The sequence below is a fragment of the Lissotriton helveticus genome, chromosome 2_1, assembly GCF_964261635.1.
Source record: "Lissotriton helveticus chromosome 2_1, aLisHel1.1, whole genome shotgun sequence".
NCBI classification, from domain to species: domain Eukaryota; kingdom Metazoa; phylum Chordata; class Amphibia; order Caudata; family Salamandridae; genus Lissotriton; species Lissotriton helveticus.
In genome coordinates this window covers 1,377,903,806-1,377,925,857 of record NC_136059.1, presented here as the reverse complement: position 1 = coordinate 1,377,925,857, position 22,052 = coordinate 1,377,903,806, and the positions used below count along the sequence as shown (strand labels likewise).

Genomic DNA, 22,052 nt, shown 5'->3' with positions numbered 1-22,052 from the left:
TGATGAAGCTGGCATGCTTCCAAGTCACCAAGAAACTTTGATATAGTGGGGGAGTCTTGCCGCTCAAGGTGAAGGTTGAAATCATCAAAAACACTAAAATTGGCTGATTGAAGCGCTAGTAACGAAATGGTTGATAATAGCGACTCTTGGAATGCACTCGCTGGTCCTGGGGGGTGGTATATGAGGAGCCCTGTGAGAGTGAAGGTGTCAGATAACTTTAGCTTAAATAGCGCACATTCGCTACTGACTATGCTCATGGCCTTGAGGGTGCAAATGTATTTGGACTTGTAGATCACCACTAATCCACCACCTCTACCAATGGGTCTATTTTGGACACATATAAGGTAGCCTGGGGGAAGAGCCAGAGCTAAAATGGCCGCAGAGTCCTCAGGTAGCCATGTTTCTGTCAGAAACAGAACATCAGGGCTTTCATCTAAGAGAAGCTCATGGACGTCCTCGTGGTGCTTTACCAGGGACCAGCAATTGAGGCTCAGTATATGTAGTTTAGAGAAAAGAATGGGCGCTGAGGCTGAGGGAGATAGAGAAGAGCAGGCCTCAGAAGCATTAAAGCCGCAGTGGTTGCAGTGTATGGTAGGGGAACCAGGGTGACACACATGCGCCGAACAGTCAGTCTGAGGTCTAAGAGCAAACAGCTCAGCTCTAGCATAGGGCGCCATCACTAGTCAGGCGTCCAGGGGTCGTGGCAACAGGCGACGGACCAGCGCGGACAGGCGCAGACGGGCTCGCCTTTGGCGAGCCTTCGGCGACCCGCCGTTGGCCCGCCGCGTGTGTCCGCTGCGCGGGGATAGTGTCTGAGCCTAAAAAGGCACAGGTCCTGCCTCTGGCGGTAGAGTTACGCCCTCGGGGGCTGTGCCAAAGGTCAGGTAAGCCCTCCACACAATCGGCACAAGCCGTGGTGGAACGGTGCGGTGACTAGGTGGAAGCGGGGAAAGATACTGGTAGGCTTTTACTTGGAAATGCAAATGAAAGTTTTAAAAACAGCACACAATGTGAAAACGAGTTAAAACATGAAGCAGAGCGCTGCTACAATGCCTGCTACAATGCCTACCGTCTCCAGCGTGTCCCTTTGCTTACATTCTCATGGTTCTGCCTATGTCGAACATTTACTTTTGCCACACTGATGAAGGCTGATTGCTGAAACGCGTATGTGGACAATAAAGTTATGTTGAAAGCCCCGGGAGTGTTCCAGTTGCTTTTTTGGTTGTTGAATGAAATGGGTCACAGGAACTGGTGGGAAACGTGTATGTATATATATATATATATATATATATATATATATATATATATATATATAGATATATATGAAACATGACTTCCTCCAAAGAAAAAGACCGTGACCCAAGGGAGACAATCAGGAGCACTTTATTAAGCAGCTGGCTCAGGCGGATGCATTTCGGCGACATTGGCCTTCCTCAGAGCCCCTCTCCAACTGCTCCTAGCGCTGCGTGGTAAATACAGTCCTTCCACTCTGTTGTTTTGTCCTCTATGCTCCGCCCCCTCAATGTAGTCCATATCCAAATGCAGCCCCGTGTGGTGGAACTGCATGTCCCATAATGCCCCAATGTTCAGCATAGCGGGACTGGATACAAATCAAATGGGGTGACATTACCAGCGAGAGTGTCCGTGGGAGGCACAGCTGAAAGAATCCGATGAGAGGTAAGCCAGATGCAACAACTCCATGCCCCCTCGAGTCTCCCTTCTTTGCCGCTGCTACCCTTCTGCTTAGAATCCTTAGCGGGGGTGAACACAGGAACCTGGTTACCCGAATAGAGGATGCAATATCCCCTGCCGCTGTCTTCTCCAAGCTTCGTGGTGGGTTCTGGAGCTTATTGCCAACGCAATACAAGAACAGATGCTCAGACGAGCTTGCCACATAGTCCAGACCAACTTGATGCAGCGGGGGTACACGTGAATGCGCACTGGCGTACGCGCATGAATGTCTGAAACATGACTTCCTCCAAAGAAAAAGACCGTGACCCAAGGGAGACAATCAGGAGCACTTTATTAAGCAGCTGGCTCAGGCGGATGCATTTCGGCGACATTGGCCTTCCTCAGTGCCCCTCTCCAACTGCTCCTAGCGCTGCGTGGTAAATACAGTCCTTCCACTCTGTTGTTTTGTCCTCTATGCTCCGCCCCCTCAATGTAGTCCATATCCAAATGCAGCCCCGTGTGGTGGAACTGCATGTCCCATAATGCCCCAATGTTCAGCATAGCGGGACTGGATACAAATCAAATGGGGTGACATTACCAGCGAGAGTGTCCGTGGGAGGCACAGCTGAAAGAATCCGATGGGAGGTAAGCCAGATGCAACAACTCCATGCCCCCTCGAGTCTCCCTTCTTTGCCGCTGCTACCCTTCTGCTTAGAATCCTTAGCGGGGGTGAACACAGGAACCTGGTTACCCGAATAGAGGATGCAATATCCCCTGCCGCTGTCTTCTCCAAGCTTCGTGGTGGGTTCTGGAGCTTATTGCCAACGCAATACAAGAACAGATGCTCAGACGAGCTTGCCAGATAGTCCAGACCAACTTGATGCAGCGGGGGTACACGTGAATGCGCACTGGCGTACGCGCATGAATGTCTGAAACATGACTTCCTCCAAAGAAAAAGACCGTGACCCAAGGGAGACAATCAGGAGCACTTTATTAAGCAGCTGGCTCAGGCGGATGCATTTCGGCGACATTGGCCTTCCTCAGCGCCCCTCTCCAACTGCTCCTAGCGCTGCGTGGTAAATACAGTCCTTCCACTCTGTTGTTTTGTCCTCTATGCTCCGCCCCCTCAATGTAGTCCATATCCAAATGCAGCCCCGTGTGGTGGAACTGCATGTCCCATAATGCCCCAATGTTCAGCATAGCAGGACTGGATACAAATCAAATGGGGTGACATTACCAGCGAGAGTGTCCGTGGGAGGCACAGCTGAAAGAATCCGATGGGAGGTAAGCCAGATGCAACAACTCCATGCCCCCTCGAGTCTCCCTTCTTTGCCGCTGCTACCCTTCTGCTTAGAATCCTTAGCGGGGGTGAACACAGGAACCTGGTTACCCGAATAGAGGATGCAATATCCCCTGCCGCTGTCTTCTCCAAGCTTCGTGGTGGGTTCTGGAGCTTATTGCCAACGCAATACAAGAACAGATGCTCAGACGAGCTTGCCAGATAGTCCAGACCAACTTGATGCAGCGGGGGTACACGTGAATGCGCACTGGCATAAACGAATTACAGTTATTATAATTTAAATACATTTAACAACAAACAATTAGTAATTTTTAATTCAGATTAAATAAAATATACATTTTACTTTCTGGTTGATTTTTTAAATACATATTTAAATAAATAATTTTATATTAGCTTATTATATTTACAGGAAATATTTTACATACTTTCAAGATAGTATTGCTGTAGAATTTATTTTCAATTTTTTTAGGTTTAAAAAAAATATAACATACATTAAAATATTTTCATTAACTTATTTTAAAGATTAAAAATCCCCAATACTACACCATAGGGAGAACTCTGCCCTGGTGAAATAAGTGTGAAACGTTACCAGTGGCAACTAGTCACTTATAAATTTGCCTCCACCCTCTAGTTTCAGGGATCGAGGATATGCACATTTCCACTGTGTTGTAACTTTACATGTGAAAACGGTGAATAGCCAAAAGCAGTAAAGTTACTACAAAGTCTAAGAGTAAATGTGCACGTTTGCCGGTATTTCTACTTTTGTGAATAGGGATGATAGTCTTTTTTGACCTGTAATTATTGACCTTTTCCTTGTGCCACATTTTTCTCAATTATCCCTATCCAGAGTAGAAACTAGGCAGGCATTCTTACGTCTCACAAACGGATCCTTTAGATGACACTCAACATAATATTGTAAGGACAAAAGTAGCTGACATGAGAGCTTTCCATTCACAGGTTTGCTGTAATCAGGATCACAGTATTTCACAATAAGTCCCTCAAAGCAAGATTCTGGTTACATTTCTGGATTAACCAGAGTGTTTAAATGATCATCATTTCGATGAGGTTATGTACATTTGTTTTACAGGGCTATCTTGAATACCTGGCATGATCCAGTCTTTCTGGTTCTAGGTTGTAGACCCCAAGATCTGAAGTATTTTTACAGCGAACTAGCAGTGTAACTGTTCTTATTTCACTCCAAGAAAGAATTTGCCATGACATGTTTCGGTGAGAGGTTAGTGTCTACCATTTTCTCCCACAGTCTCTGACTGAACAGAGTTGAAATGTTCAAACAAAGGTTACAATACTGTTTTTTCTAATGACTCATCCATGGAGTACGATATCAATATGTATACTTAATGGATGCTTTAGATGAAAATCTGTCATTCCAGGCACTTGCAACACAGCACAGCGATGTAATGCATTACAATACATCTCTGCATCATACTACAAGATAACACCACAAAACACACATAGCTGCCCTACAGCACAGCATGACACTGACAAACTACACAAGACTATAGTACACTGCACAAAAATCTGATATAACACTGCAACACCACACTAACTTATTTATTCTGTACACTATAGCAAAACTTTGGACTACAAACCAAGACAACCTAACCTTATACAACTCTACTTCACACCACATAGTCATTTGCAGTACCCTAGGGCCCAAAAACATCACACTAGAACCCTACACTGTCAGGAAACGGGCTTTTTGCATGTTCCCATCCCAGTTCTTGACCCTATTTGAGTATTAGTTGCTGTTTTTTAGACTCAGTGCACTTAGGCCTGTTAACCTGACTCCAGTGCCAGTGTACTGACCCATTATAAAAGATTTCTTGAATTGGAGGACCCCAATTTGCAAGCACTAACTTACTTGTGAGTCCCTAGTATATGGTGCAAAGTGTGACAAAAGACAAGAAGGCTCCCAGCCTCCCTCTGCATACTAGAAGGGTAGTGTTCACAATGCTTGTTTGACTATGGCATTGCCATTAATGGCAAAGCCACCCGTTCCCTTAATGATATATGTAATTCACCCCTAAGGAAGCCATATAGACCCCTATGGCAGGGAGCTGTATATTGTTAAGCAAGACATATAAGTTTATATAGCCTTAGCAGCAAAACCCTTAAAATTGTTGTTTTGATGAGGAAAGTTAGTCCGGCTAACTTCTGAATGGGACTACCTTACATCAAATTCAACTTGATGCCCAAATCGAAATTAATGTCACTGTTAAAGTTAGGCAGCTTTTAAAAAGTTGACACTCTGTGTCCTAGATAGTCCAGTGGCTTTGTGCAGGCCCGGGCCAACAGACAGTTTTCTGCCCACCTGGGGAGACATGTGAACAACTCCAAGGCTTAAGCACAAAGGCAGTTGCCGCAGACTGAGGTGTCACCTCCTCTCCCAGAAAGGCCAACTGAGGTGTTAGCCCAAAAGGCAGGCTCAAAGGAAATGCCCCCTTTAAAGGGTGACAACACACCCGAGCAGGATGACTTTTGTTCCTGCAGACAAGTTGGAGGCAGGGACGGAGAGGAAAACACTGTCCTCAAACCTGTTTTCCTGTGGGCTTGACAGTAGCAAAAGTATTGCACACTGGGATTGCGAAATGCCACACATAACTTGAACTTTGTCTCAAAAAAGGAGTGGGCCTACAAGCCCATTGGATAGTGACCACGTTGTCCCCCCAGGCACTTTCCCATGATAAAATAGGTACCCCTGGCATGCTAAACCTCAGTACACATAGGATTTGGAAAAATAACCCAACAAAGACTGTCCTCCTGCCCTTGGAATAGCACAAAGAGAGGATTCACTGTTGGAAGGACTGCACCTGCTGCACTTTGGACTAGTAAAATTTGGACTGTGCCTGCGGCTCCCGGCTTTGGAAAACATTGATCCCAGAGCCAGATTGAAGCAGTGACTCCAAGGGTTAGTTGGTTGGCCCCCTGGAACAGCACCATGGATACCAAAGTTGAGAAAGCCGAAACCGGCAAAGCAGTATCCTCTTCAGAGGAATCACCACTGACTGCTGTTGGGTGCTCCTAGAGACATCTCCGATGTAGCCAAAAGTTGCACTCGAGTCTGCTGGACCCAGGACTGCTATCAAAGGATTTCTTGCCTTAGAGGGACACTAGCCTCTACCAAGGATATTTGCAGTGATTGCTGTGTCGGGAGCACAGTAGCCCAGCCGCTGCTTGCCTTCGACTGTCACAAAGAGAATGCCATGGGACCTCACATGCAGTGGCCAAAGTTGCCCCACCTGACCCATGCACCAAGGAATCACCCACAGCTCACCCTTGTCGACTGCACAGCTCCAGGATGATATTTGAACATCTTTTCTGCCTGCATCCCCAGCATAGGAACCACTTCATTGTTTTCTATGGTGGTTGTTTTCTAAAGGCTGGAACTAAACTGAAAAAGGGTCTGGTGGCCAGGTCACTGCCCAAAGTGACCTTAAGTCAGGCTGAAGTTGACAAACTAACTATTTTAACCATTGAAAAAATTTACAAACTTTTGTTGACCACTGCTGTTTTGTGGTTGTATTGAAAGTTTTTTTTATTGTTTTCAAAATACATATCTCTGGAACCTCCAATGAAATTTGATGAACATGGATTCTAAAAATGTATACAAATATGTTTTATTTTCATAAAGTATTGTTGTATCTCTTGTGTGACTTTCTTATTCCATTGTTTGGTGCTCTTACATGATTTACACTAAGTTCCTTTGTCAAGCTTTGCTGCTCGAAGCCCCAGATACCCAGGGTTGAACAAATGTGATACAAACAAGCTTCACTGGACCCAAGACAGTTGTTGTGACTGTATTTCATGATAAGGCTTCTACTGCCATATCATATAATACTCTGAAATTCTCACATACATAATATATCATACCATGAGACAACCACATGTTTAAATGAAGCACATTGCCTCTTATTCCCTAGAATGCCCGGTAAAGCAATGGAGAATCACAGTTACCTTTTTTCGATGTTCCAGGATTTTACAACATAACAAGATGTTCTCATTTGAATTTGCAGAAGCAGATGTATGCAAAAAAGCCATTAGGATGTTTACGTCCATGCGCCGGATAGATTCCATCAGTCGAACTGTAATGACAACCCAGAGAAACAGACACATGTACAAATAATGCCCAAACAGAGATTACTTGACATTTTTTAGAAGTTTAGAAAAAAGTGTCACAAGATATTTTTAACTTGCAGCTAAATTTGCATGAAATACTAAAGAAAGGACACTTGTCCAAGATGCATTGGTGCTTGTGCAAATTATGTTTCATGTTATTTTCTTACAGATTGATTATATCTGGAATTCAGCGGTAGGTCTTGCCACATTGAGATTGACACTTTGTGTTCATTTTAGACTTTTACTCCAACTGTTAGGATCATAATTGGTTTTCGTACCTCTTTCCACAAAACTTACAGGCGCTTCGTTTTAGCTTGCTAATCAGGGTGACAGCTGTTGTGATCTTCCGTCCCCGCCCCGTTCTGCCGTGGCTTTTGCCGTTTGTTGCGGAGGGCTAAAGGACCAGACATACCTGACTAGCACTTGTGGGTTGGGAACAGCTGATGTGTGCGCGAGACGCCTGTCTCACTGCTATATAAGCGGCATGCCGGCGCGGACGCGAGAACACCAGCGGTAGGTCTTGTCACCTATCATTTTGCCCTGCTGCTATTTTTAAAAACCGCATTGAGATTTACACTTTGTGTTCATTGTAGACTTTTACTCCACCTGCTGGGATCGTAATTGGTTTTTGTACCTCATTTCACATGCTTACCGGCACTTTGTTTTAGCTTGCTAATCAGGGTGGCAGCTGTTGAAATCTTCCTTCCCCGCCCGTTCTGCCGTGGTTTGTGCCGTTTATTGCGGAGGGCTAAGGGACCGGACATACCTGACTAGTACTTCTGTGTTGGAAACAACTGATGTGTGCGCGAGACTCCTGACTCACTGCTATTTAAGCAGCATGCCAGAGCGGATGCACAGAGGGCGCGCCGCTGGCACACCAAAGGCAAGCCCGTCTGCGCCCATCCGCGCCTAGATCGGGCCCAGGGCCATCCCCCCTGTCCGTTCCCTACTGATCTTTGGCCCAAGTTTAAAATAAACAAGAGATACTCTTGTAAGTCTTAACCCCCAGATGAAGGATTCCTGTCCGCAACTCGATCCTTTGAAAGAGCCTAAGGTGTGCCCTCTGTGTGACATGAAGTTCCTCTTTACCAAAACAAAATGCAGCTTTAACTCGCATCAAGTCCTTTACCCACAAACAGCTTTGCAAAAGTCCCTCCAGGGCCTACTCCTGAATACATTCTCTTTAATTAAACACAACATTGAATTCGCCGAGCTGCATGAAGCTCACAATATAGATATGGCATTTGTCACGGAGACATGGGCAGATGGAACATCTGATCCGGAGCTATCATTAGCCATTCTCCAAGGATACTTATTAATCAGGAATGACAGACAGGATAAGCGGGGAGGGGAAATAGCAATTATTATCAAGGACACCTTGTCGATGAAAAGCTCTACTTCAGGAAGCGGTCCTGATTGTGAACTGCTTTCATTTGGAATCACCATCTGTGAAAACTATATATTTAAGGGCATACTGCTGTATAGACCACCAGGGGCTCTACAAGCTTGTAGAGACAAAAGGTCATATCATTGAGTCTCATGTTGACTTTCAGGAATTTTCTATCTTAGGTGACTTCCACTACCATTTAGAAAATATAAATGACCAATATACAATCTCACTTCTAGAGCTGATGGCCAGTGTCTTGATGGAACAACTGATCAAGCATCCTACCCACGAGGATGGACACACCCTAGATGGAATATTCATATCTAATCCTCAATTGAAAGTGCAGGAGAGGTTGCCAATCCCATGTTCTGATCATAAGGCCATTCGGTTGGTGCTTACCTCGTCCCATCATCTTACTCGTCCTCATTCTGCTCTTAGGACTTTTAAAGGGAGAAATTGGAAGGAAATCAGCCCACAGCAGCTGCAATTAACATGAGCTGCCTCTAAACCGACACTAATGCCCGAAGTAAATACATCCACCAATATTTTTACTAATTGGATAGCAACCGCAGTAAATATTTTAGCTCCAGAAAAAACATTTACTAGCAAATGGTTGAAGAAATCAGAACCTTGGTCTGTGACTCACTGCGCATCCAGAAGCAACTATGCAGACAAGCTGAAAGGCGCTGGAGAAAAACCTATACGAAAGCCAAAAAAACGGTTTATACACAGTCACTGACCGAATATAAAAAGATGATTCTGGAGAAAAAAAGCAGCTATTTCTCTGATAAATTGAGCAGGCGGGCAACTCAAGTAAATTACTTTTCTCAACTTTAAAGGAATTAGTGACACTTCCCACCCCACTAGCACTGAATAGCAATGTTACTGTCTGCAATCAACTCGCAGATTCCTTTAGGGACAAGGTGCTTTCTATCTATGATTTCTTCAGTGGAAAAGGCAATGAGCCTCAAGTGAATCAACCCTCTTCACCTATGTGACATCCCGCCATGGCTTGAATGCTTTTATCCCCCCAAATGTAGAACATGTTTCGCAGATAGTCATAATGGTGAAAGCAGGGGCTCCATCCGACCCCTGCCCCCCTAAAATATTCCAACAGGCAGCTGATGAGATCAGCGAGCAACTCTGTCTGATTTTCAACGAGATCCTTATGTCCAGCATTTTGCCAGAGGCTTGGAAGAAGGTCTCCATCCCCCCCCTGCTGCAAAAACCTAGACACCAGCGATCACAATAATTATCGACCCATAGCAAGGATTCCGTTCCCAGCTAAAGTTTTGGAAAAAATAATAAATCTCCAACTTACGGCCTTTGTTTCCTCAGAAAATCTGCTGGACTCTTCACAATACGGCTTCCGGCAAGGGCATGGTACGGAGACGGCCTTGGTCATGGCAGCAGAGGAGCTTCGCTCTATGCTGGTTTCCGGTGCAAAGGCTGCCTTGATCCTTTTGGATCTTTCAGCGGCCTTTGACACCGTGAACCATGACATCCTCATTCTAAGGCTTCAGAAGTTGGGAGTGTCAAGCTTAGCACTAAGCTTAATCAAATCCTACCTTAACAATATGCAACAGTAGGTCAGATTGATGATTCTTGTTCAAAACATTTTTTCACTTTCTTGTGTGTGGGGTACCACAGGGCTCATCTTTAAGCCCTAAGCTGTTCAATCAGTATGTCACCCCCTAGCTGACGTCATCAGGCAGTTTGGCTTCTCGCTAGTGTCCTACTCCGATGATACCCAGATTGTAGTATCCATCTCAGGCAATCTGAAAGAAACGGCGGCCAGCTTTAATCAGTGTATGACCTGCATGGATCACTGGATGCGGGCAAAGTGCCTAAAGCTTTATGGAAGTAAAACAGAGGTGCTTCTGCTGGGCTCAGACTCCAACATTTAGTCGCAGAAATGGTGGCCCCCAGCTATGGGAATACTTCCCACCCCAGTGCGTAAAGCTAAATATCTAGGCTTCATCTTCAATGACAGTCTCACCTTCCAACATCAAACCAAGGTCGCCTCTCAGGTACATTTAACTCTAAAACTAATTCAGAAGGTGAAACCTTATATTCCCAACATTGGTAACAACTTTGGCATTGGCCAGACTGGACTATGGAAACGCCCTTTATCCGGGCCTTCAGAAACAGCACTTGATTAAACTGCAGCGTCAAGTCAAAATTGTCAGAACAGAAGTTAAGTAGTGTAAGGGGTAACAGATGCTGAAAACAAGAGCAGTGAGATAAAGCAGCATTAGACAATGTGCAGGTAGGTGTGGCTCCCCGAGGGCCCTGTATATCCAGGTTGACAAATGACAAGTATTTCATTAAGAAGAATGCAACGATTAGGTCAGGTGGGGGGACAGTAGGTCCTGTCTAAGAAGTGAACACCAGGTCACTTGACAAAATATATCCGCTTAACCTGACCCACCACCAGTAGGTACCAAAAAAATGGGTCGAGGCCTAAAAGGTGAAAACATATATGTGGAAAGGGGACCAAATGATATAGCAAAATAATGGTGGAATAATTTGCTCACTTCTAATAAATGTTGATGGTCAACTCTAAGGATCTACTTAAAAGCTTCCCATCATACATTTCATAAATTTACCTTTTCTAAACTCAAAACCTAAATTGAGATACAAAGCTAAATGTTTGGTATTTTGCAGCATTGCTCTATAGGTCGTCTCATATTTCATATTTATTCAAATGTATCAGCGACAGCTTAGTTTATCTGCATGTTAAACTATATTTCGAGCATTTGCATAGTGCACATTTTGCCTTTGGCTTTGTCCTTTGGTGCTGTCCGCAATCTGGTGGCTTTCCACGTGATGCAAGTGTTAACAAAGCAGATCAGCCTCTGCTTTGCTTTATGGAGTAAAGATGTGGTATTGGTATTGTGGGCTGGTCATACTTTGGGTGAACTGGATAGTTAAGGGTTAAGGCTGTATGTGTTCACCAACAGCGCATACATTCTCCAAATAGCTAAGTATAGTTGTGCATGTGCTTCTGTGTATGTGCTGAGTGTGCAGTGTTTGTGATGTTGGTGCTTTTGGTTGTATAGTGTATCTGAATCTGTGTTCAATGTATGCTAATGTTTTCTGTTGGAGGAGCTACTATGATAGCCATCATACTGCATGCCTGCAGTGTGTGGCATGCTGAATATGTGGGTGGTGTTCTATTTGATATGTTGTGGAACTCTGAGTTTCGTAATCAGTAGGGCTACTGTAACTCACATGCTGGCCAGCTAAATTACATATCTTGTCTGTGTTGAGTTTGTGAAACATGTTCCGTCTTATGTGTTCTGTTGGAGTTGTGTGGCGTTTCCTAAGTGCAGTTGAGACCCCCATGATAACTGATCATAAATTCATCTTGAATGTGTTGAATTTATCTGATAGAGTGCTTGATTTTATTTCGGAGCATTCTGTGGGAGAAAGGCAGACTGTCTTGCTCAGGTTTGCTTATTTCCTGTATCCTACTTCTATGTAAATCTAACTGCTTGAACTACACCTTGCACGTGAGGAAGCCTACGGAGGGAAATGTAAAGAGAATTAGCACTCCCAACAAAGCTTCCATAACTATGCAGACGTAATAAAAGTGCCTCTCATGATAAATTCTAGAGCTGTTACTCTCCATTTTTATAATGAGACTCCTCAAATGTTATGCTGTGTTAAAGCCCACGGCATACAAGACAGCATATCCAGGAGCTCTCTAACCTATCCAAAAGGACACCAATGGCATTTGCAAATCACAGAGAGCCTTTGGTCAGAAATTAGGGTTAGTTTGAGGGCACAAGTATCTCTAGATTGAATGTCAATTTCGATTACAGAATCCCATATGTCTGCACAAACTGAAGAAAGTGGCTCCTCAGACTGTCCTCCCTTCATGCCCCAAGTTGCTGCTGATTGAAATTATAACCTTAAATACAATATAATAACATAATATAAACTAACATAACATAACTTATTAATCTACTAGAGTTTAAAAGCCATGTTTGCTTGAAAACTAATCAGTTTAAAGATGGATACAAAAATGTCCTGAAACTCGGTAACTACACGTTTCACTGCCAGTCCTGTAATGCTCCTGGTGAAAAAGGCCCTCCAACTTGGGTCTCCCTATTCCCCCAATTGTATAGTTGTTGCCTGCCATTCTCTGTTTGCAAAATGTGAATATTTGAGTCAGGATGGGTGATGGAGGACCATGCATGGCCAATTCAACTCATCTATGTTAGACTTCAGATACAGCTGAACAATTGTTCATGTTATATGACTATACGTGTGAATTTATGATAAGTTTTTTTTTACCCAGGAATGGTGCAGCTGTTTGTGACTTTTGTATCAAATATAAGAGATTAATATATATAGATTTAGAAGGAACTGCTATGGCAGGCTCTTTTAATTTGCCCATGTAGCAAATCACTGCATTTTGTTAGTTAGGCTTACAGGTTGTGTTCCTGCTCCTATGCTCCCCATTGGAATGTATTTTCTCCAGGTCACTGTTTTGGACAATAACTTCTGAAGCTATTTGCCACATCTATGAAAGTTCTAAAATGTCAGCATTTTTGGTGGCCCAGCCTACAACTGTTCATTTTGCTTTATATTTCTGGGGTACCTCCTATCCACAGCCTAGGAGTTCTGTAAAAATGTGCCCGTACTGAACAAAGATTCCATTTGTGAGCGAGCCCAGGCTTCTCCTTTTGCCATCAGCATACACTGTCCCTCGGTCTCTGTGAGCCAGGTACTTCCAAAGACACCTGCCGTCTAACGTAGCTCTGCGGCCACCAGCAGCATTTGGCTGCACATTTTCACAGCCCACACTACACTTGATCATCTTTATTGTCCTCATAAGGATTTGGGGGGCCCTAGGTAAGACATAATTTGAGGGCATCTGTACAGTACAAATGTGAAATGTATTACCCATTTCCTACTATTTCAATCCTGCTTGATGCCAAACAATACTAAATCATATGTCACACTATAACGGGAGCACACAATAACATATTAAATATGTCCTGACAGGGATCCCAAAAGTCCTTAAAATGACTCAAAAGAGTCAGTAGTGGCATGAGGTAGAGAGTTTTAACAGAGAAACAGAGTAGTCAAAGATCAAATAGTGAGAAAGTCAACTTTCCCATGGTGCCTCTTGGAAGGTGGGGGCCCTGGGCAATTGCCTAATTTGCCTATGCCTTAAAACGTCTTTGACCATCTTGCCTGGTGATCCAGTGGCCTCCAAGCCTACCACACACATGCCATAAGGCTCCAATAATTTGTCAGTGCTGTGTTTGGTTGTTGAAAGACCATTCTGCCGAGGTGGTGCCAGGATTTGAAACACAGCCAGTACCTCCCACCACAATGACTGTGGCCCAACACGCTCAAAAATGAAATACTAAATGATCAATGCCGGCGCCATACATTGTAACATTGAGTGACTGCTGCCTCCATAGCCGCATGTACTTGAATATTTAGGGGTTGATTCACCTGCATTTCACGTACTATATTATTACATAATAGCTTCAAGTACAGTGTGTTCTGTGCTGAAAATTTACTTTTTACAGAAATGCATCCCTTCATTTCATTAAAACTATAAACAATCAAAGAACTCACAGAAAGGGGAAAACTCAGGGGCAGATTTACAAGAAAGTGACCCAGGGGCATATTATCAAGGACCGGTGATAAAATTATCGCAGTTTTATCGTCAGGAAACTGCCAATAAAACGGCGATAATGGGCTTGATAATACGTCCTTGTTAATTCCCATAGAAGCCCATGTTCTGGTATTAACATAGGCTTCTATGGGAATTAATAGGGGCGTATTATAAAGCCCATTATCACCGTTTTATCGGCAGTTTCCTGCCGATAAAATGGCAATAATTTCAACACCGGTCCTTGATAATATGCCCCTCAGTGCCTAATGCAAGCCACATTGAGTCACTTTCAAAGCACAGGGATGCAACATATTTACAACAATATGTCGCATCTCAGTGCTTCCCTCTGCGCTGGCGTACAAACTGCTGCCGTGAGCCGTGCGTCGTGGGGAGATTGTTTTTGTTCAGGAAGGGTTCCCTTCCTGCACAAAAACAATCTGAAATGCCGTTTTTCAACTTCTATGTGTGCTGCATTAGCACCCATAGAAGTTGAAAAACTGCATTGTTTCAATGATTGTTGATGTGCCGGAAGGGAACCCTTCCTGTACATAAACAATCCTTAGAGGTGATTTCCTCTTTCTATGTGTGCTGCAAAATGCAGCACACATAGAAAGAGGAAAAGAAAACGAGGAGAAATTAATAAATTTCTCCTTGTTGCGCCTCCCTCCGCCTCCGCTGGGGAGGCATAGAATTCACACTCATTTCCAGATTTATGATTCCTTGTGAATCTGAAAATGTGTCTGGTTCCATGGGTGCTGCGTGTGAACACCCACAGCAACACCCATTGAAAGTCCCTTTCATGCAAAGTGCTGCGTGTAAAGGGGTCATATTTACAAGGACAAGCAAAGTCACACAGGGTGGCTTTTCCTGTCCTTGTAAATATGGAGCGTTACCATGCACCACCGGTACAACACAAAAAATGATGAACCGGTGTGTCAAGGGGCTTGTAAATCTGCCCCTCAGAGTACATTTATGTCTAGTGGCATGAGGTAATGAGGGGTTTTGCTTTCGATCACTTACCTCCCTCAGGGACTGGTCTGCAGCAGCAGATTACTGCCCTCAGGCGGCCTCGCATGCGGAACTACAAGAGAAACAGAAAGAATCATTTGATCTTTCTCTCTAAAACCAGATTTAACCATTTCATCATATTGATATACAATGTTACACCCTGTGCCGCTCAGCCATTTTCTCGTTGAAATGTAGTAGCTAACTACTGAAGGGAATCCGCTATATTCAAATGCCATGGTCGGGGAACAGTCGGAACACTGTGGACTAAACCATGAGTGTTCCAACTCCGCTAGATCTACAGCACATGCATTAACCACACATATGCCCTAAGCACGCATATGTGTGGTAAAGGCAATATGCATACTAACTGCTGCCTGCTACGGACAGAAGCAAGAAGACCTTGCAGGAAGCAGTGAGTTTATTTGTGCTGGGTGTAGTTTTGGGCTGGGGGTTGTTTTGTTGTAGTTTAGTAGGCTGGTGGGTTTGGGGTAGTTTTATAGGCTGGGGGTGAGTCAGATTTTGTTTGGCCGGCTGGAGGGGGTGGGTCGGGTTGGTTTGTTGGCTGGTGGGTGGGTCAGGAGTGGTTTTGTGGGCTGGGGTTGATTCGGTGTTGTTTCACGTTCTATGAGTCTCCTCGGTGAGCTGCCCTATATCTCACTCCTGCCTTGAAGGGGAAGTAAATTGTTTCACCAAGTGTAACTCTTTCACTTCACATTGAAGGCCTGTAGTGGAGCGAGCTCTAAACATGATGTTTGTACAACTATGGGAAAGAGATCACAACCATACTTTTTTTTTAAAGAAACTAAATTGATTGTCAACAAAACTGAAAACATCTCAAATGACAACTCTTTTCATGAAAGTGAAAACTTTAAAGTAGGCACTATAATTTGCTCACTACTTATCCTCCCAAACTTTTAAACTAACATTGTAAGTTGGGAAGAAACCGCGGGGAAGATCTAAAAGAAACTAACGCAGCGCGATGAAGCAAGTCATTTTGCTGTGCTGCACTGCGTTAGTTTCAAAGCACAGGGATGCAACCTATTTTCAACAGTATGTTGCATCTCTCTGCTTCCCCTTGCGCTGGCACACAAACAGCTGCCATGCGCTGGCGCAGGCATCCTTGCACAGTGGTGCAAAGATGCCTGTGTCATGGGGAGATTGTTCTTGTGCAGGAAGGGGCACCTTCTGACATTCTGACACATTTCCAGATTTACGATTTCTTGTAAATCTGGAAATGCATCAGTGGACATGGGTGTTGCGTGGGAACACCCATATCAACACCCATGTCCTGCCCCTAACACGCAAAGTGTTGCATGAACTGGGGCGATACTTACGAGCACAGGTTAAGTCACGCAGAATGACTTTACCTGTGCTTGTAAATATCACTCAGCAGGCTACGCCACAAGTGCCTCATGCAACTAGATGCACTGCGGCACATAGGGACTGTAAATCTGCTCCCATATATTTAGGTCCGATCATTTCTCAGTCATCAAACAAAAACATAGTTCAAAGGTCACTACAAAAACTCTTCTCACTCCCTGTGTTTTTAGTAGGTGACACTATATTGTTTCCTCTCCTGTTTTAAAACATTGCATGTCTTATGTTTTACCTTTGTTCACCTGCAGCTTCTTTTAGAATCGGGACTTAACATGTGAATTTTCACTCAAATAGCAGTACTCATCTCTATTTCAGAAACTCAAACCCTGATAATGACAATTAAGCATAATACCTCATTTACACTTACAGGCATGAAATCAAAACTCACATTGTTGGACATCCTGAATTGAGTAAAATTCAAATTTCAACAGTGGTTGATGGTGCTCACTCAACTAGACTGTAGACAATTAACTAGGAATCAAGAAAGAAAAGTAATGAGTTGAGTCAAGAACTTCAGTTGTCACAATAATTTTAGAGCAAAGGATTCCATGAGCTGTGAAAGTCGGAGATTAGTGGCATAGCCTCCCATAGTAGGAAACAGTATACAATATATGCTTTATAAACACTGGAGATTCAAGACGGGTCTGTGAACTACGACCTTATTTTTTAACATGAATAATTTCTGATGTCTAAAAGGGATTATAAAAGAAAGAACATTATCTCTATATCCAGGGTTCAGTTCAGGGGAGGCGAGAGGAGAAAAGAAAACTTGATTCTCACCTATGCTGTTGTTATACTAAATCCCCAAATACCAAAATATTTTAATATCATTTCGCCAAATAGAATGAGAAAACACCTTCACTGCAATGTGCTGTACAAAAGAATTCCTCACTTCTCATCCCTAAAACCCAGACCTTAAGTTACTGTTTTCATAAAAGGATTGGCCTATATCAGAAACTGTGGGGATTCACATTTTCATCAAGTAACACTCCCTTTCTATAAGTGACTACTAAAAAATTGTCTAGACTTGAGATGAAACATGTTGGCCCTATGGAACCTTGTAAATGATTTTTAACTATCCAAAGTGCTTTTGTTACATGGAATCAGCTTCATTTTGCTATATGAGAATAATGCCCTAAAACATCACCTGTTTGTGACACAACTATTCTCTGTCTACTACAGCGTTATTGTTTAAACATATTTTTGGTTGCTTTTCAAGTTGCAAGTTAAATGTATAAGTATGAAGGAAATTGATGGTAAGAACAGCTCAAGATGGCACCTAGGCTGTTCAAAAAGCCTTTAAAATTAACTAATCAGCTAATTTATAAGTTACTGGAGTAGGTATGTAGATGAATCAAAATAAGGAATGGGCAGGTCTCTTGGAGGGATTGTAGTTGGCATAAGAGACTTGTAGGGGAGCATTACACTCCTGTTTGCAGAATGGATGTGTGGGTGACAGTGATATGTTATGAATGCAGGCCACCCAGTGCCCCTGTAATAGATTATGTGTGTGTGTGTATATCTTTGAACTGGATGTGAGGACAGACGTATTGTGAGAGTTCAATGAGTTGGAGTTGGAGGGTGGAGTTGGAGGGTGGAGTTGGAGTTGGAGGGAGGAGTTGGAGGGTAGAGTTGGAGATGGAGGGTGGAGTTGGAGGGTGGATTTGGAGGGTGAAGTTGGAGTTGGAGGGTGGAGTTGGAGGGTGGAGTTGGAGTTGGAGGGTGCAGTTGGAGTTAGAGGGTCCTATTGGCTATGGCAATGCTTGTTGGTAGCACATAAGGACAGTGCTGTTGTGGTGCTGAGTGATGATGTGGATGGGCTGAGTGAAGTGGCGGTGTATTAGAGTGATGTGGTGGTGTCCCAGAGTGAATTGGTGGTGTCCCAGAGTGATGTGGTGGTGTCCCTGAGTGATGTGGTGGTATTCCCAGAGTGATGTGGTGGTGTCCCTGAGTGATGTGGTGGTGTCCCCGAGTGATGTGGTGGTGTCCCTGAATGATGTGGTGGTGTTCCTGAGTGATGTGGTGGTTTCCCTGAGTGATGTGGTGGTGCCCCTGAGTGATGTGGTAGTGTCCCCGAGTGATGTGGTGGTGTCCCTGAGTGATGTGGCGGTGTCCCCGAGTGATGTGGGAGTCCCTGAGTGATGTGGTGGTGTCCCTGAGTGATGTGGTGGTGTTCCTGAGTGATGGAGGGTGGATTTGGAGGGTGGAGTTGGAGTTGGAGGGTTGAGTTGGAGTTGCAGGGTGGAGTTGGAGTTGGAGGGTGGAGTTGAAGGGTGGTATTGGAGGGTGGAGTTGGAGGGTGGAGGGTGGGTTGGAGGGTGGAGGTTGGAGTTGGAGTTGGAGGGTGGAGTTGGAGGGTGGAGTTGAAGGGTGGAATTGGAGTTGGAGGGTGGAGTTGGAGGGTAGAGTTGGAGGGTGGAGTTGGAGGGTGGAGTTGGAGGGTGGAATTGGAGTTGGAGGGTGGAGTTGGAGTTGGAGGGTGTTGTTGGAGTTGGAGGGTGGAGTTGGAGTTGGCGGGTGGAGTTGGAGTTGGAGGGCGGAGTTGGAGGGTGGAGGTGGAGTTGGAGGGTGGAGTTGGAGTTGGAGGGTGGAGTTGGAGGGTGGAGTTGAAGGATGAAATTGGCGGGTGGAGTTGGAGGGTGGAGAGTGGTTTGGAGGGTGGAGGTTGGAGTTGGAGGGTAGAGTTGGAGTTGGAGGGTGGAGTTTGAGGGTGGAGTTGGAGGGTGGAGTTGAAGGGTGCAGTTGGAGTTGGAGGGTGGAGTTGGAGTTGGCGGGTGGAGTTGGAGTTGGAGGGTGGAGTTGGAGTTGGAGGGTAGAGTTGGAGGGTGGAGTTTGTGGGTGGAGTTGGTGTCGGAGGGTGGAGTTGGAGGGTGGGGATGGAGTTGGAGGGTGTAGTTGGAGGGTGGAATTGGAGGGTGGAGTTGGAGTGTGGAGTTGGAGTTGGAGGGAGGAGTTGGAGGGTGGAGTTGGAGGGTGGAGTTGGAGTTGGAGGGTGGAGTTGGAGGGTGGAGTTGGAGTTGGAGTTGGAGTTGGAGGGTGGAGTTGGAGGGTGGAGTTGTAGGGTGGAGTTCGAGGGTGGAGTTGTAGGGTGGAGTAAGAGTTGGAGGGTGGAGTTGGAGTTGTAGAGCGGAGTTGGAGGGTGGAGTAAGAGTTGGAGGGTGGAGTTGGAGTTCGAGGGTGGAGTTGTAGGGTGGAGTTGTAGGGTGGAGTAAGACTTACGTTGTAATGGTATGCGTTGTAAAGGTATATGCGTTGTAAAATCTTGCGTTGTAAAGGTATGCGTTGTAAAAGTTTTTGCGTTGTAAAAATTTCGTTGTAATGGTATGCGTTGTAAAAGTATGCGTTGTAACGTCATACATCCGGATGTGTGGGTGACAGTGATATTTTATGAGTGCAGGCCAGCCAGTGCCCCTGTAATAGATTATGTGTGTGTGTGTGTGTGTATATCTTTGAACTGGATGTGAGGACAGACGTATTGTGAGAGTTCAATGAGTTGAAGTTGGAGGGTGGAGTTGGAGGGTGGAGTTGGAGATGGAGGGTGGAGTTGGAGGGTGGATTTGGAGGGTGGAGTTGGAGTTGGAGGGTGGAGTTGGAGTTGGAGGGTGCAGTTGGAGTTGGAGGGTCCTATTGGCTATGGCAATGCTTGTTGGTAGCAAGCAAGGACAGTGCTGTTGTGGTGCTGAGTGATGATGTGGTTGGGCTGAGTGAAGTGTCGGTGTATTAGAGTGATGTGGTGGTGTCCCCGAGTGATGTGGTGGTGTCCCCAAGTGATGTGGTGGTGTCCCTGAGTGATGTGGTGGTGTTCCTCAGTGATGTGGTGGTGCCCTTGAGTGATGTGGTGGTGCCCCTGAGTGATGTGGTGGTGTCCCTGAGGGATGTGGTGGTGTTCCTGAGTGATGGAGGGTGGAGTTGGAGGGTGGAGTTGGAGGGTGGATTTGGAGGGTGGAGTTGGAGGGTGGAGTTGGAGGGTGGAGTTGGAGGGTGGAGTTGGAGTTGGAGGGTAGAGTTGGAGTTTGAGGGTGGAGCTGGAGGGTGGAGTTGAGGTTGGAGGGCGGAGTTGGAGAGTGGAGTTGGAGAGTGGAGTTGGAGGGTGGAGTTGGAGTAGGAGTAGGAGGGTGGAGTTGGAGGGTGGAGTTGGGGGTAGAGTTGGAGGGTGGAGTTGGAGGGTGGAGTTGGAGTTGAGGGTGGAGTTGGAGTTGGAGTTGGAGTTGGAGTTGGAGGGTGGAGTTGGAGGGTCGATTTGGAGTAGGAGGGTAGAGTTGGAGGGTGGAGTTGAACGGTGGAGGGTGGAGTTGGAGGGTGGAGTTGGAGGGTGGAGTTGGGTTGTGTAGTTGAGGTTGGAGTGTGGAGTTGGAGGGTGGAGTTGGAGGGTGGAGTTGGAGTTGGAGGGTGGAGTTAGAGGGTGGAGTTGGAGTTGGAGGGTGGAGGTGGAGGGTGGAGTTGGAGGTTGGAATTGGAGGGTGGAGTGGAAGGGTGGATGGTGGAGTTGGATTTGGAGGGTGGAGTTGGAGTTGGAGGGTGGAGTTGGAGGGTGAAGTTGGCGGGTGGAGTTGGAGTTGGAGGTCGGAGTTGGAGGGTGGAGGTGGAGTTGGAGGGTGGAGTTGGAGTTGGAGGGTGGAGTTGGAGGGTGGAGTTGAAGGATGAAATTGGCGGGTGGAGTTGGAGGGTGGAGAGTGGTTTGGAGGGTGGAGGTTGGAGTTGGAGGGTGGAGTTGGAGTTGGAGGGTGGAGTTTGAGGGTGGAGTTGGAGGGTGGAGTTGAAGGGTGCAGTTGGAGTTGGAGGGTGGAGTTGGAGTTGGCGGGTGGAGTTGGAGTTGGAGGGTGGAGTTGGAGTTGGAGGGTAGAGTTGGAGGGTGGAGTTTGTGGGTGGAGTTGGTGTCGGAGGGTGGAGTTGGAGGGTGGGGATGGAGTTGGAGGGTGTAGTTGGAGGGTGGAATTGGAGGGTGGAGTTGGAGTGTGGAGTTGGAGTTGGAGGGAGGAGTTGGAGGGTGGAGTTGGAGGGTGGAGTTGGAGTTGGAGGGTGGAGTTGGAGGGTGGAGTTGGAGTTGGAGTTGGAGGGTGGAGTTGGAGGGTGGAGTTGTAGGGTGGAGTTCGAGGGTGGAGTTGTAGGGTGGAGTAAGAGTTGGAGGGCGGAGTTGGAGTTGTAGAGCGGAGTTGGAGGGTGGAGTAAGAGTTGGAGGGTGGAGTTGGAGTTCGAGGGTGGAGTTGTAGGGTGGAGTTGTAGGGAGGAGTAAGAGTTGGAGGGTAGCGCCTTGAGACCTTGCGGTGATAAGGCGCTATATAAGAACCTTTGACATGACATGACATGACATGCCCTAAAACATCACCTGCTTGTGACACAACTATTCTCTGTCTACTACAGCGTCATTGTTTAAACATATTTTTGGTTGCTTTTCAAGTTGCAAGTTAAATGTATAAGTATGAAGGAAATAGATGGTAAGAACAGCTCAAGATGGCACCTAGGCTGTTCAAAAAGCCTTTAAAATTACCTAATCAGCTAATTTATAAGTTACTGGAGTAAGTATGTAGATG

At 45.5% G+C, this 22,052-nt stretch overlaps 1 protein-coding gene across 1 annotated transcript in view; it reads right to left on the bottom strand.

Moving 5' to 3' along the window:
* LOC144820256 (uncharacterized) overlaps positions 1–16,994 on the bottom strand; it is a 47,681-nt gene extending 30,687 nt beyond the window's left edge. The window contains exons 1-3 of the mRNA XM_078677846.1: positions 16,910–16,994; positions 15,157–15,217; positions 6,947–7,074 (exon numbers count right to left, since the gene is read on the bottom strand). Of these exons, the coding sequence (XP_078533972.1) occupies positions 6,947–7,074; positions 15,157–15,217; positions 16,910–16,921 (201 nt within the window). The 5' untranslated portion in view covers positions 16,922–16,994. The remainder of the gene's footprint in view (positions 1–6,946; positions 7,075–15,156; positions 15,218–16,909) is intronic.
* Positions 16,995–22,052: the final 5,058 nt, after the last annotated feature.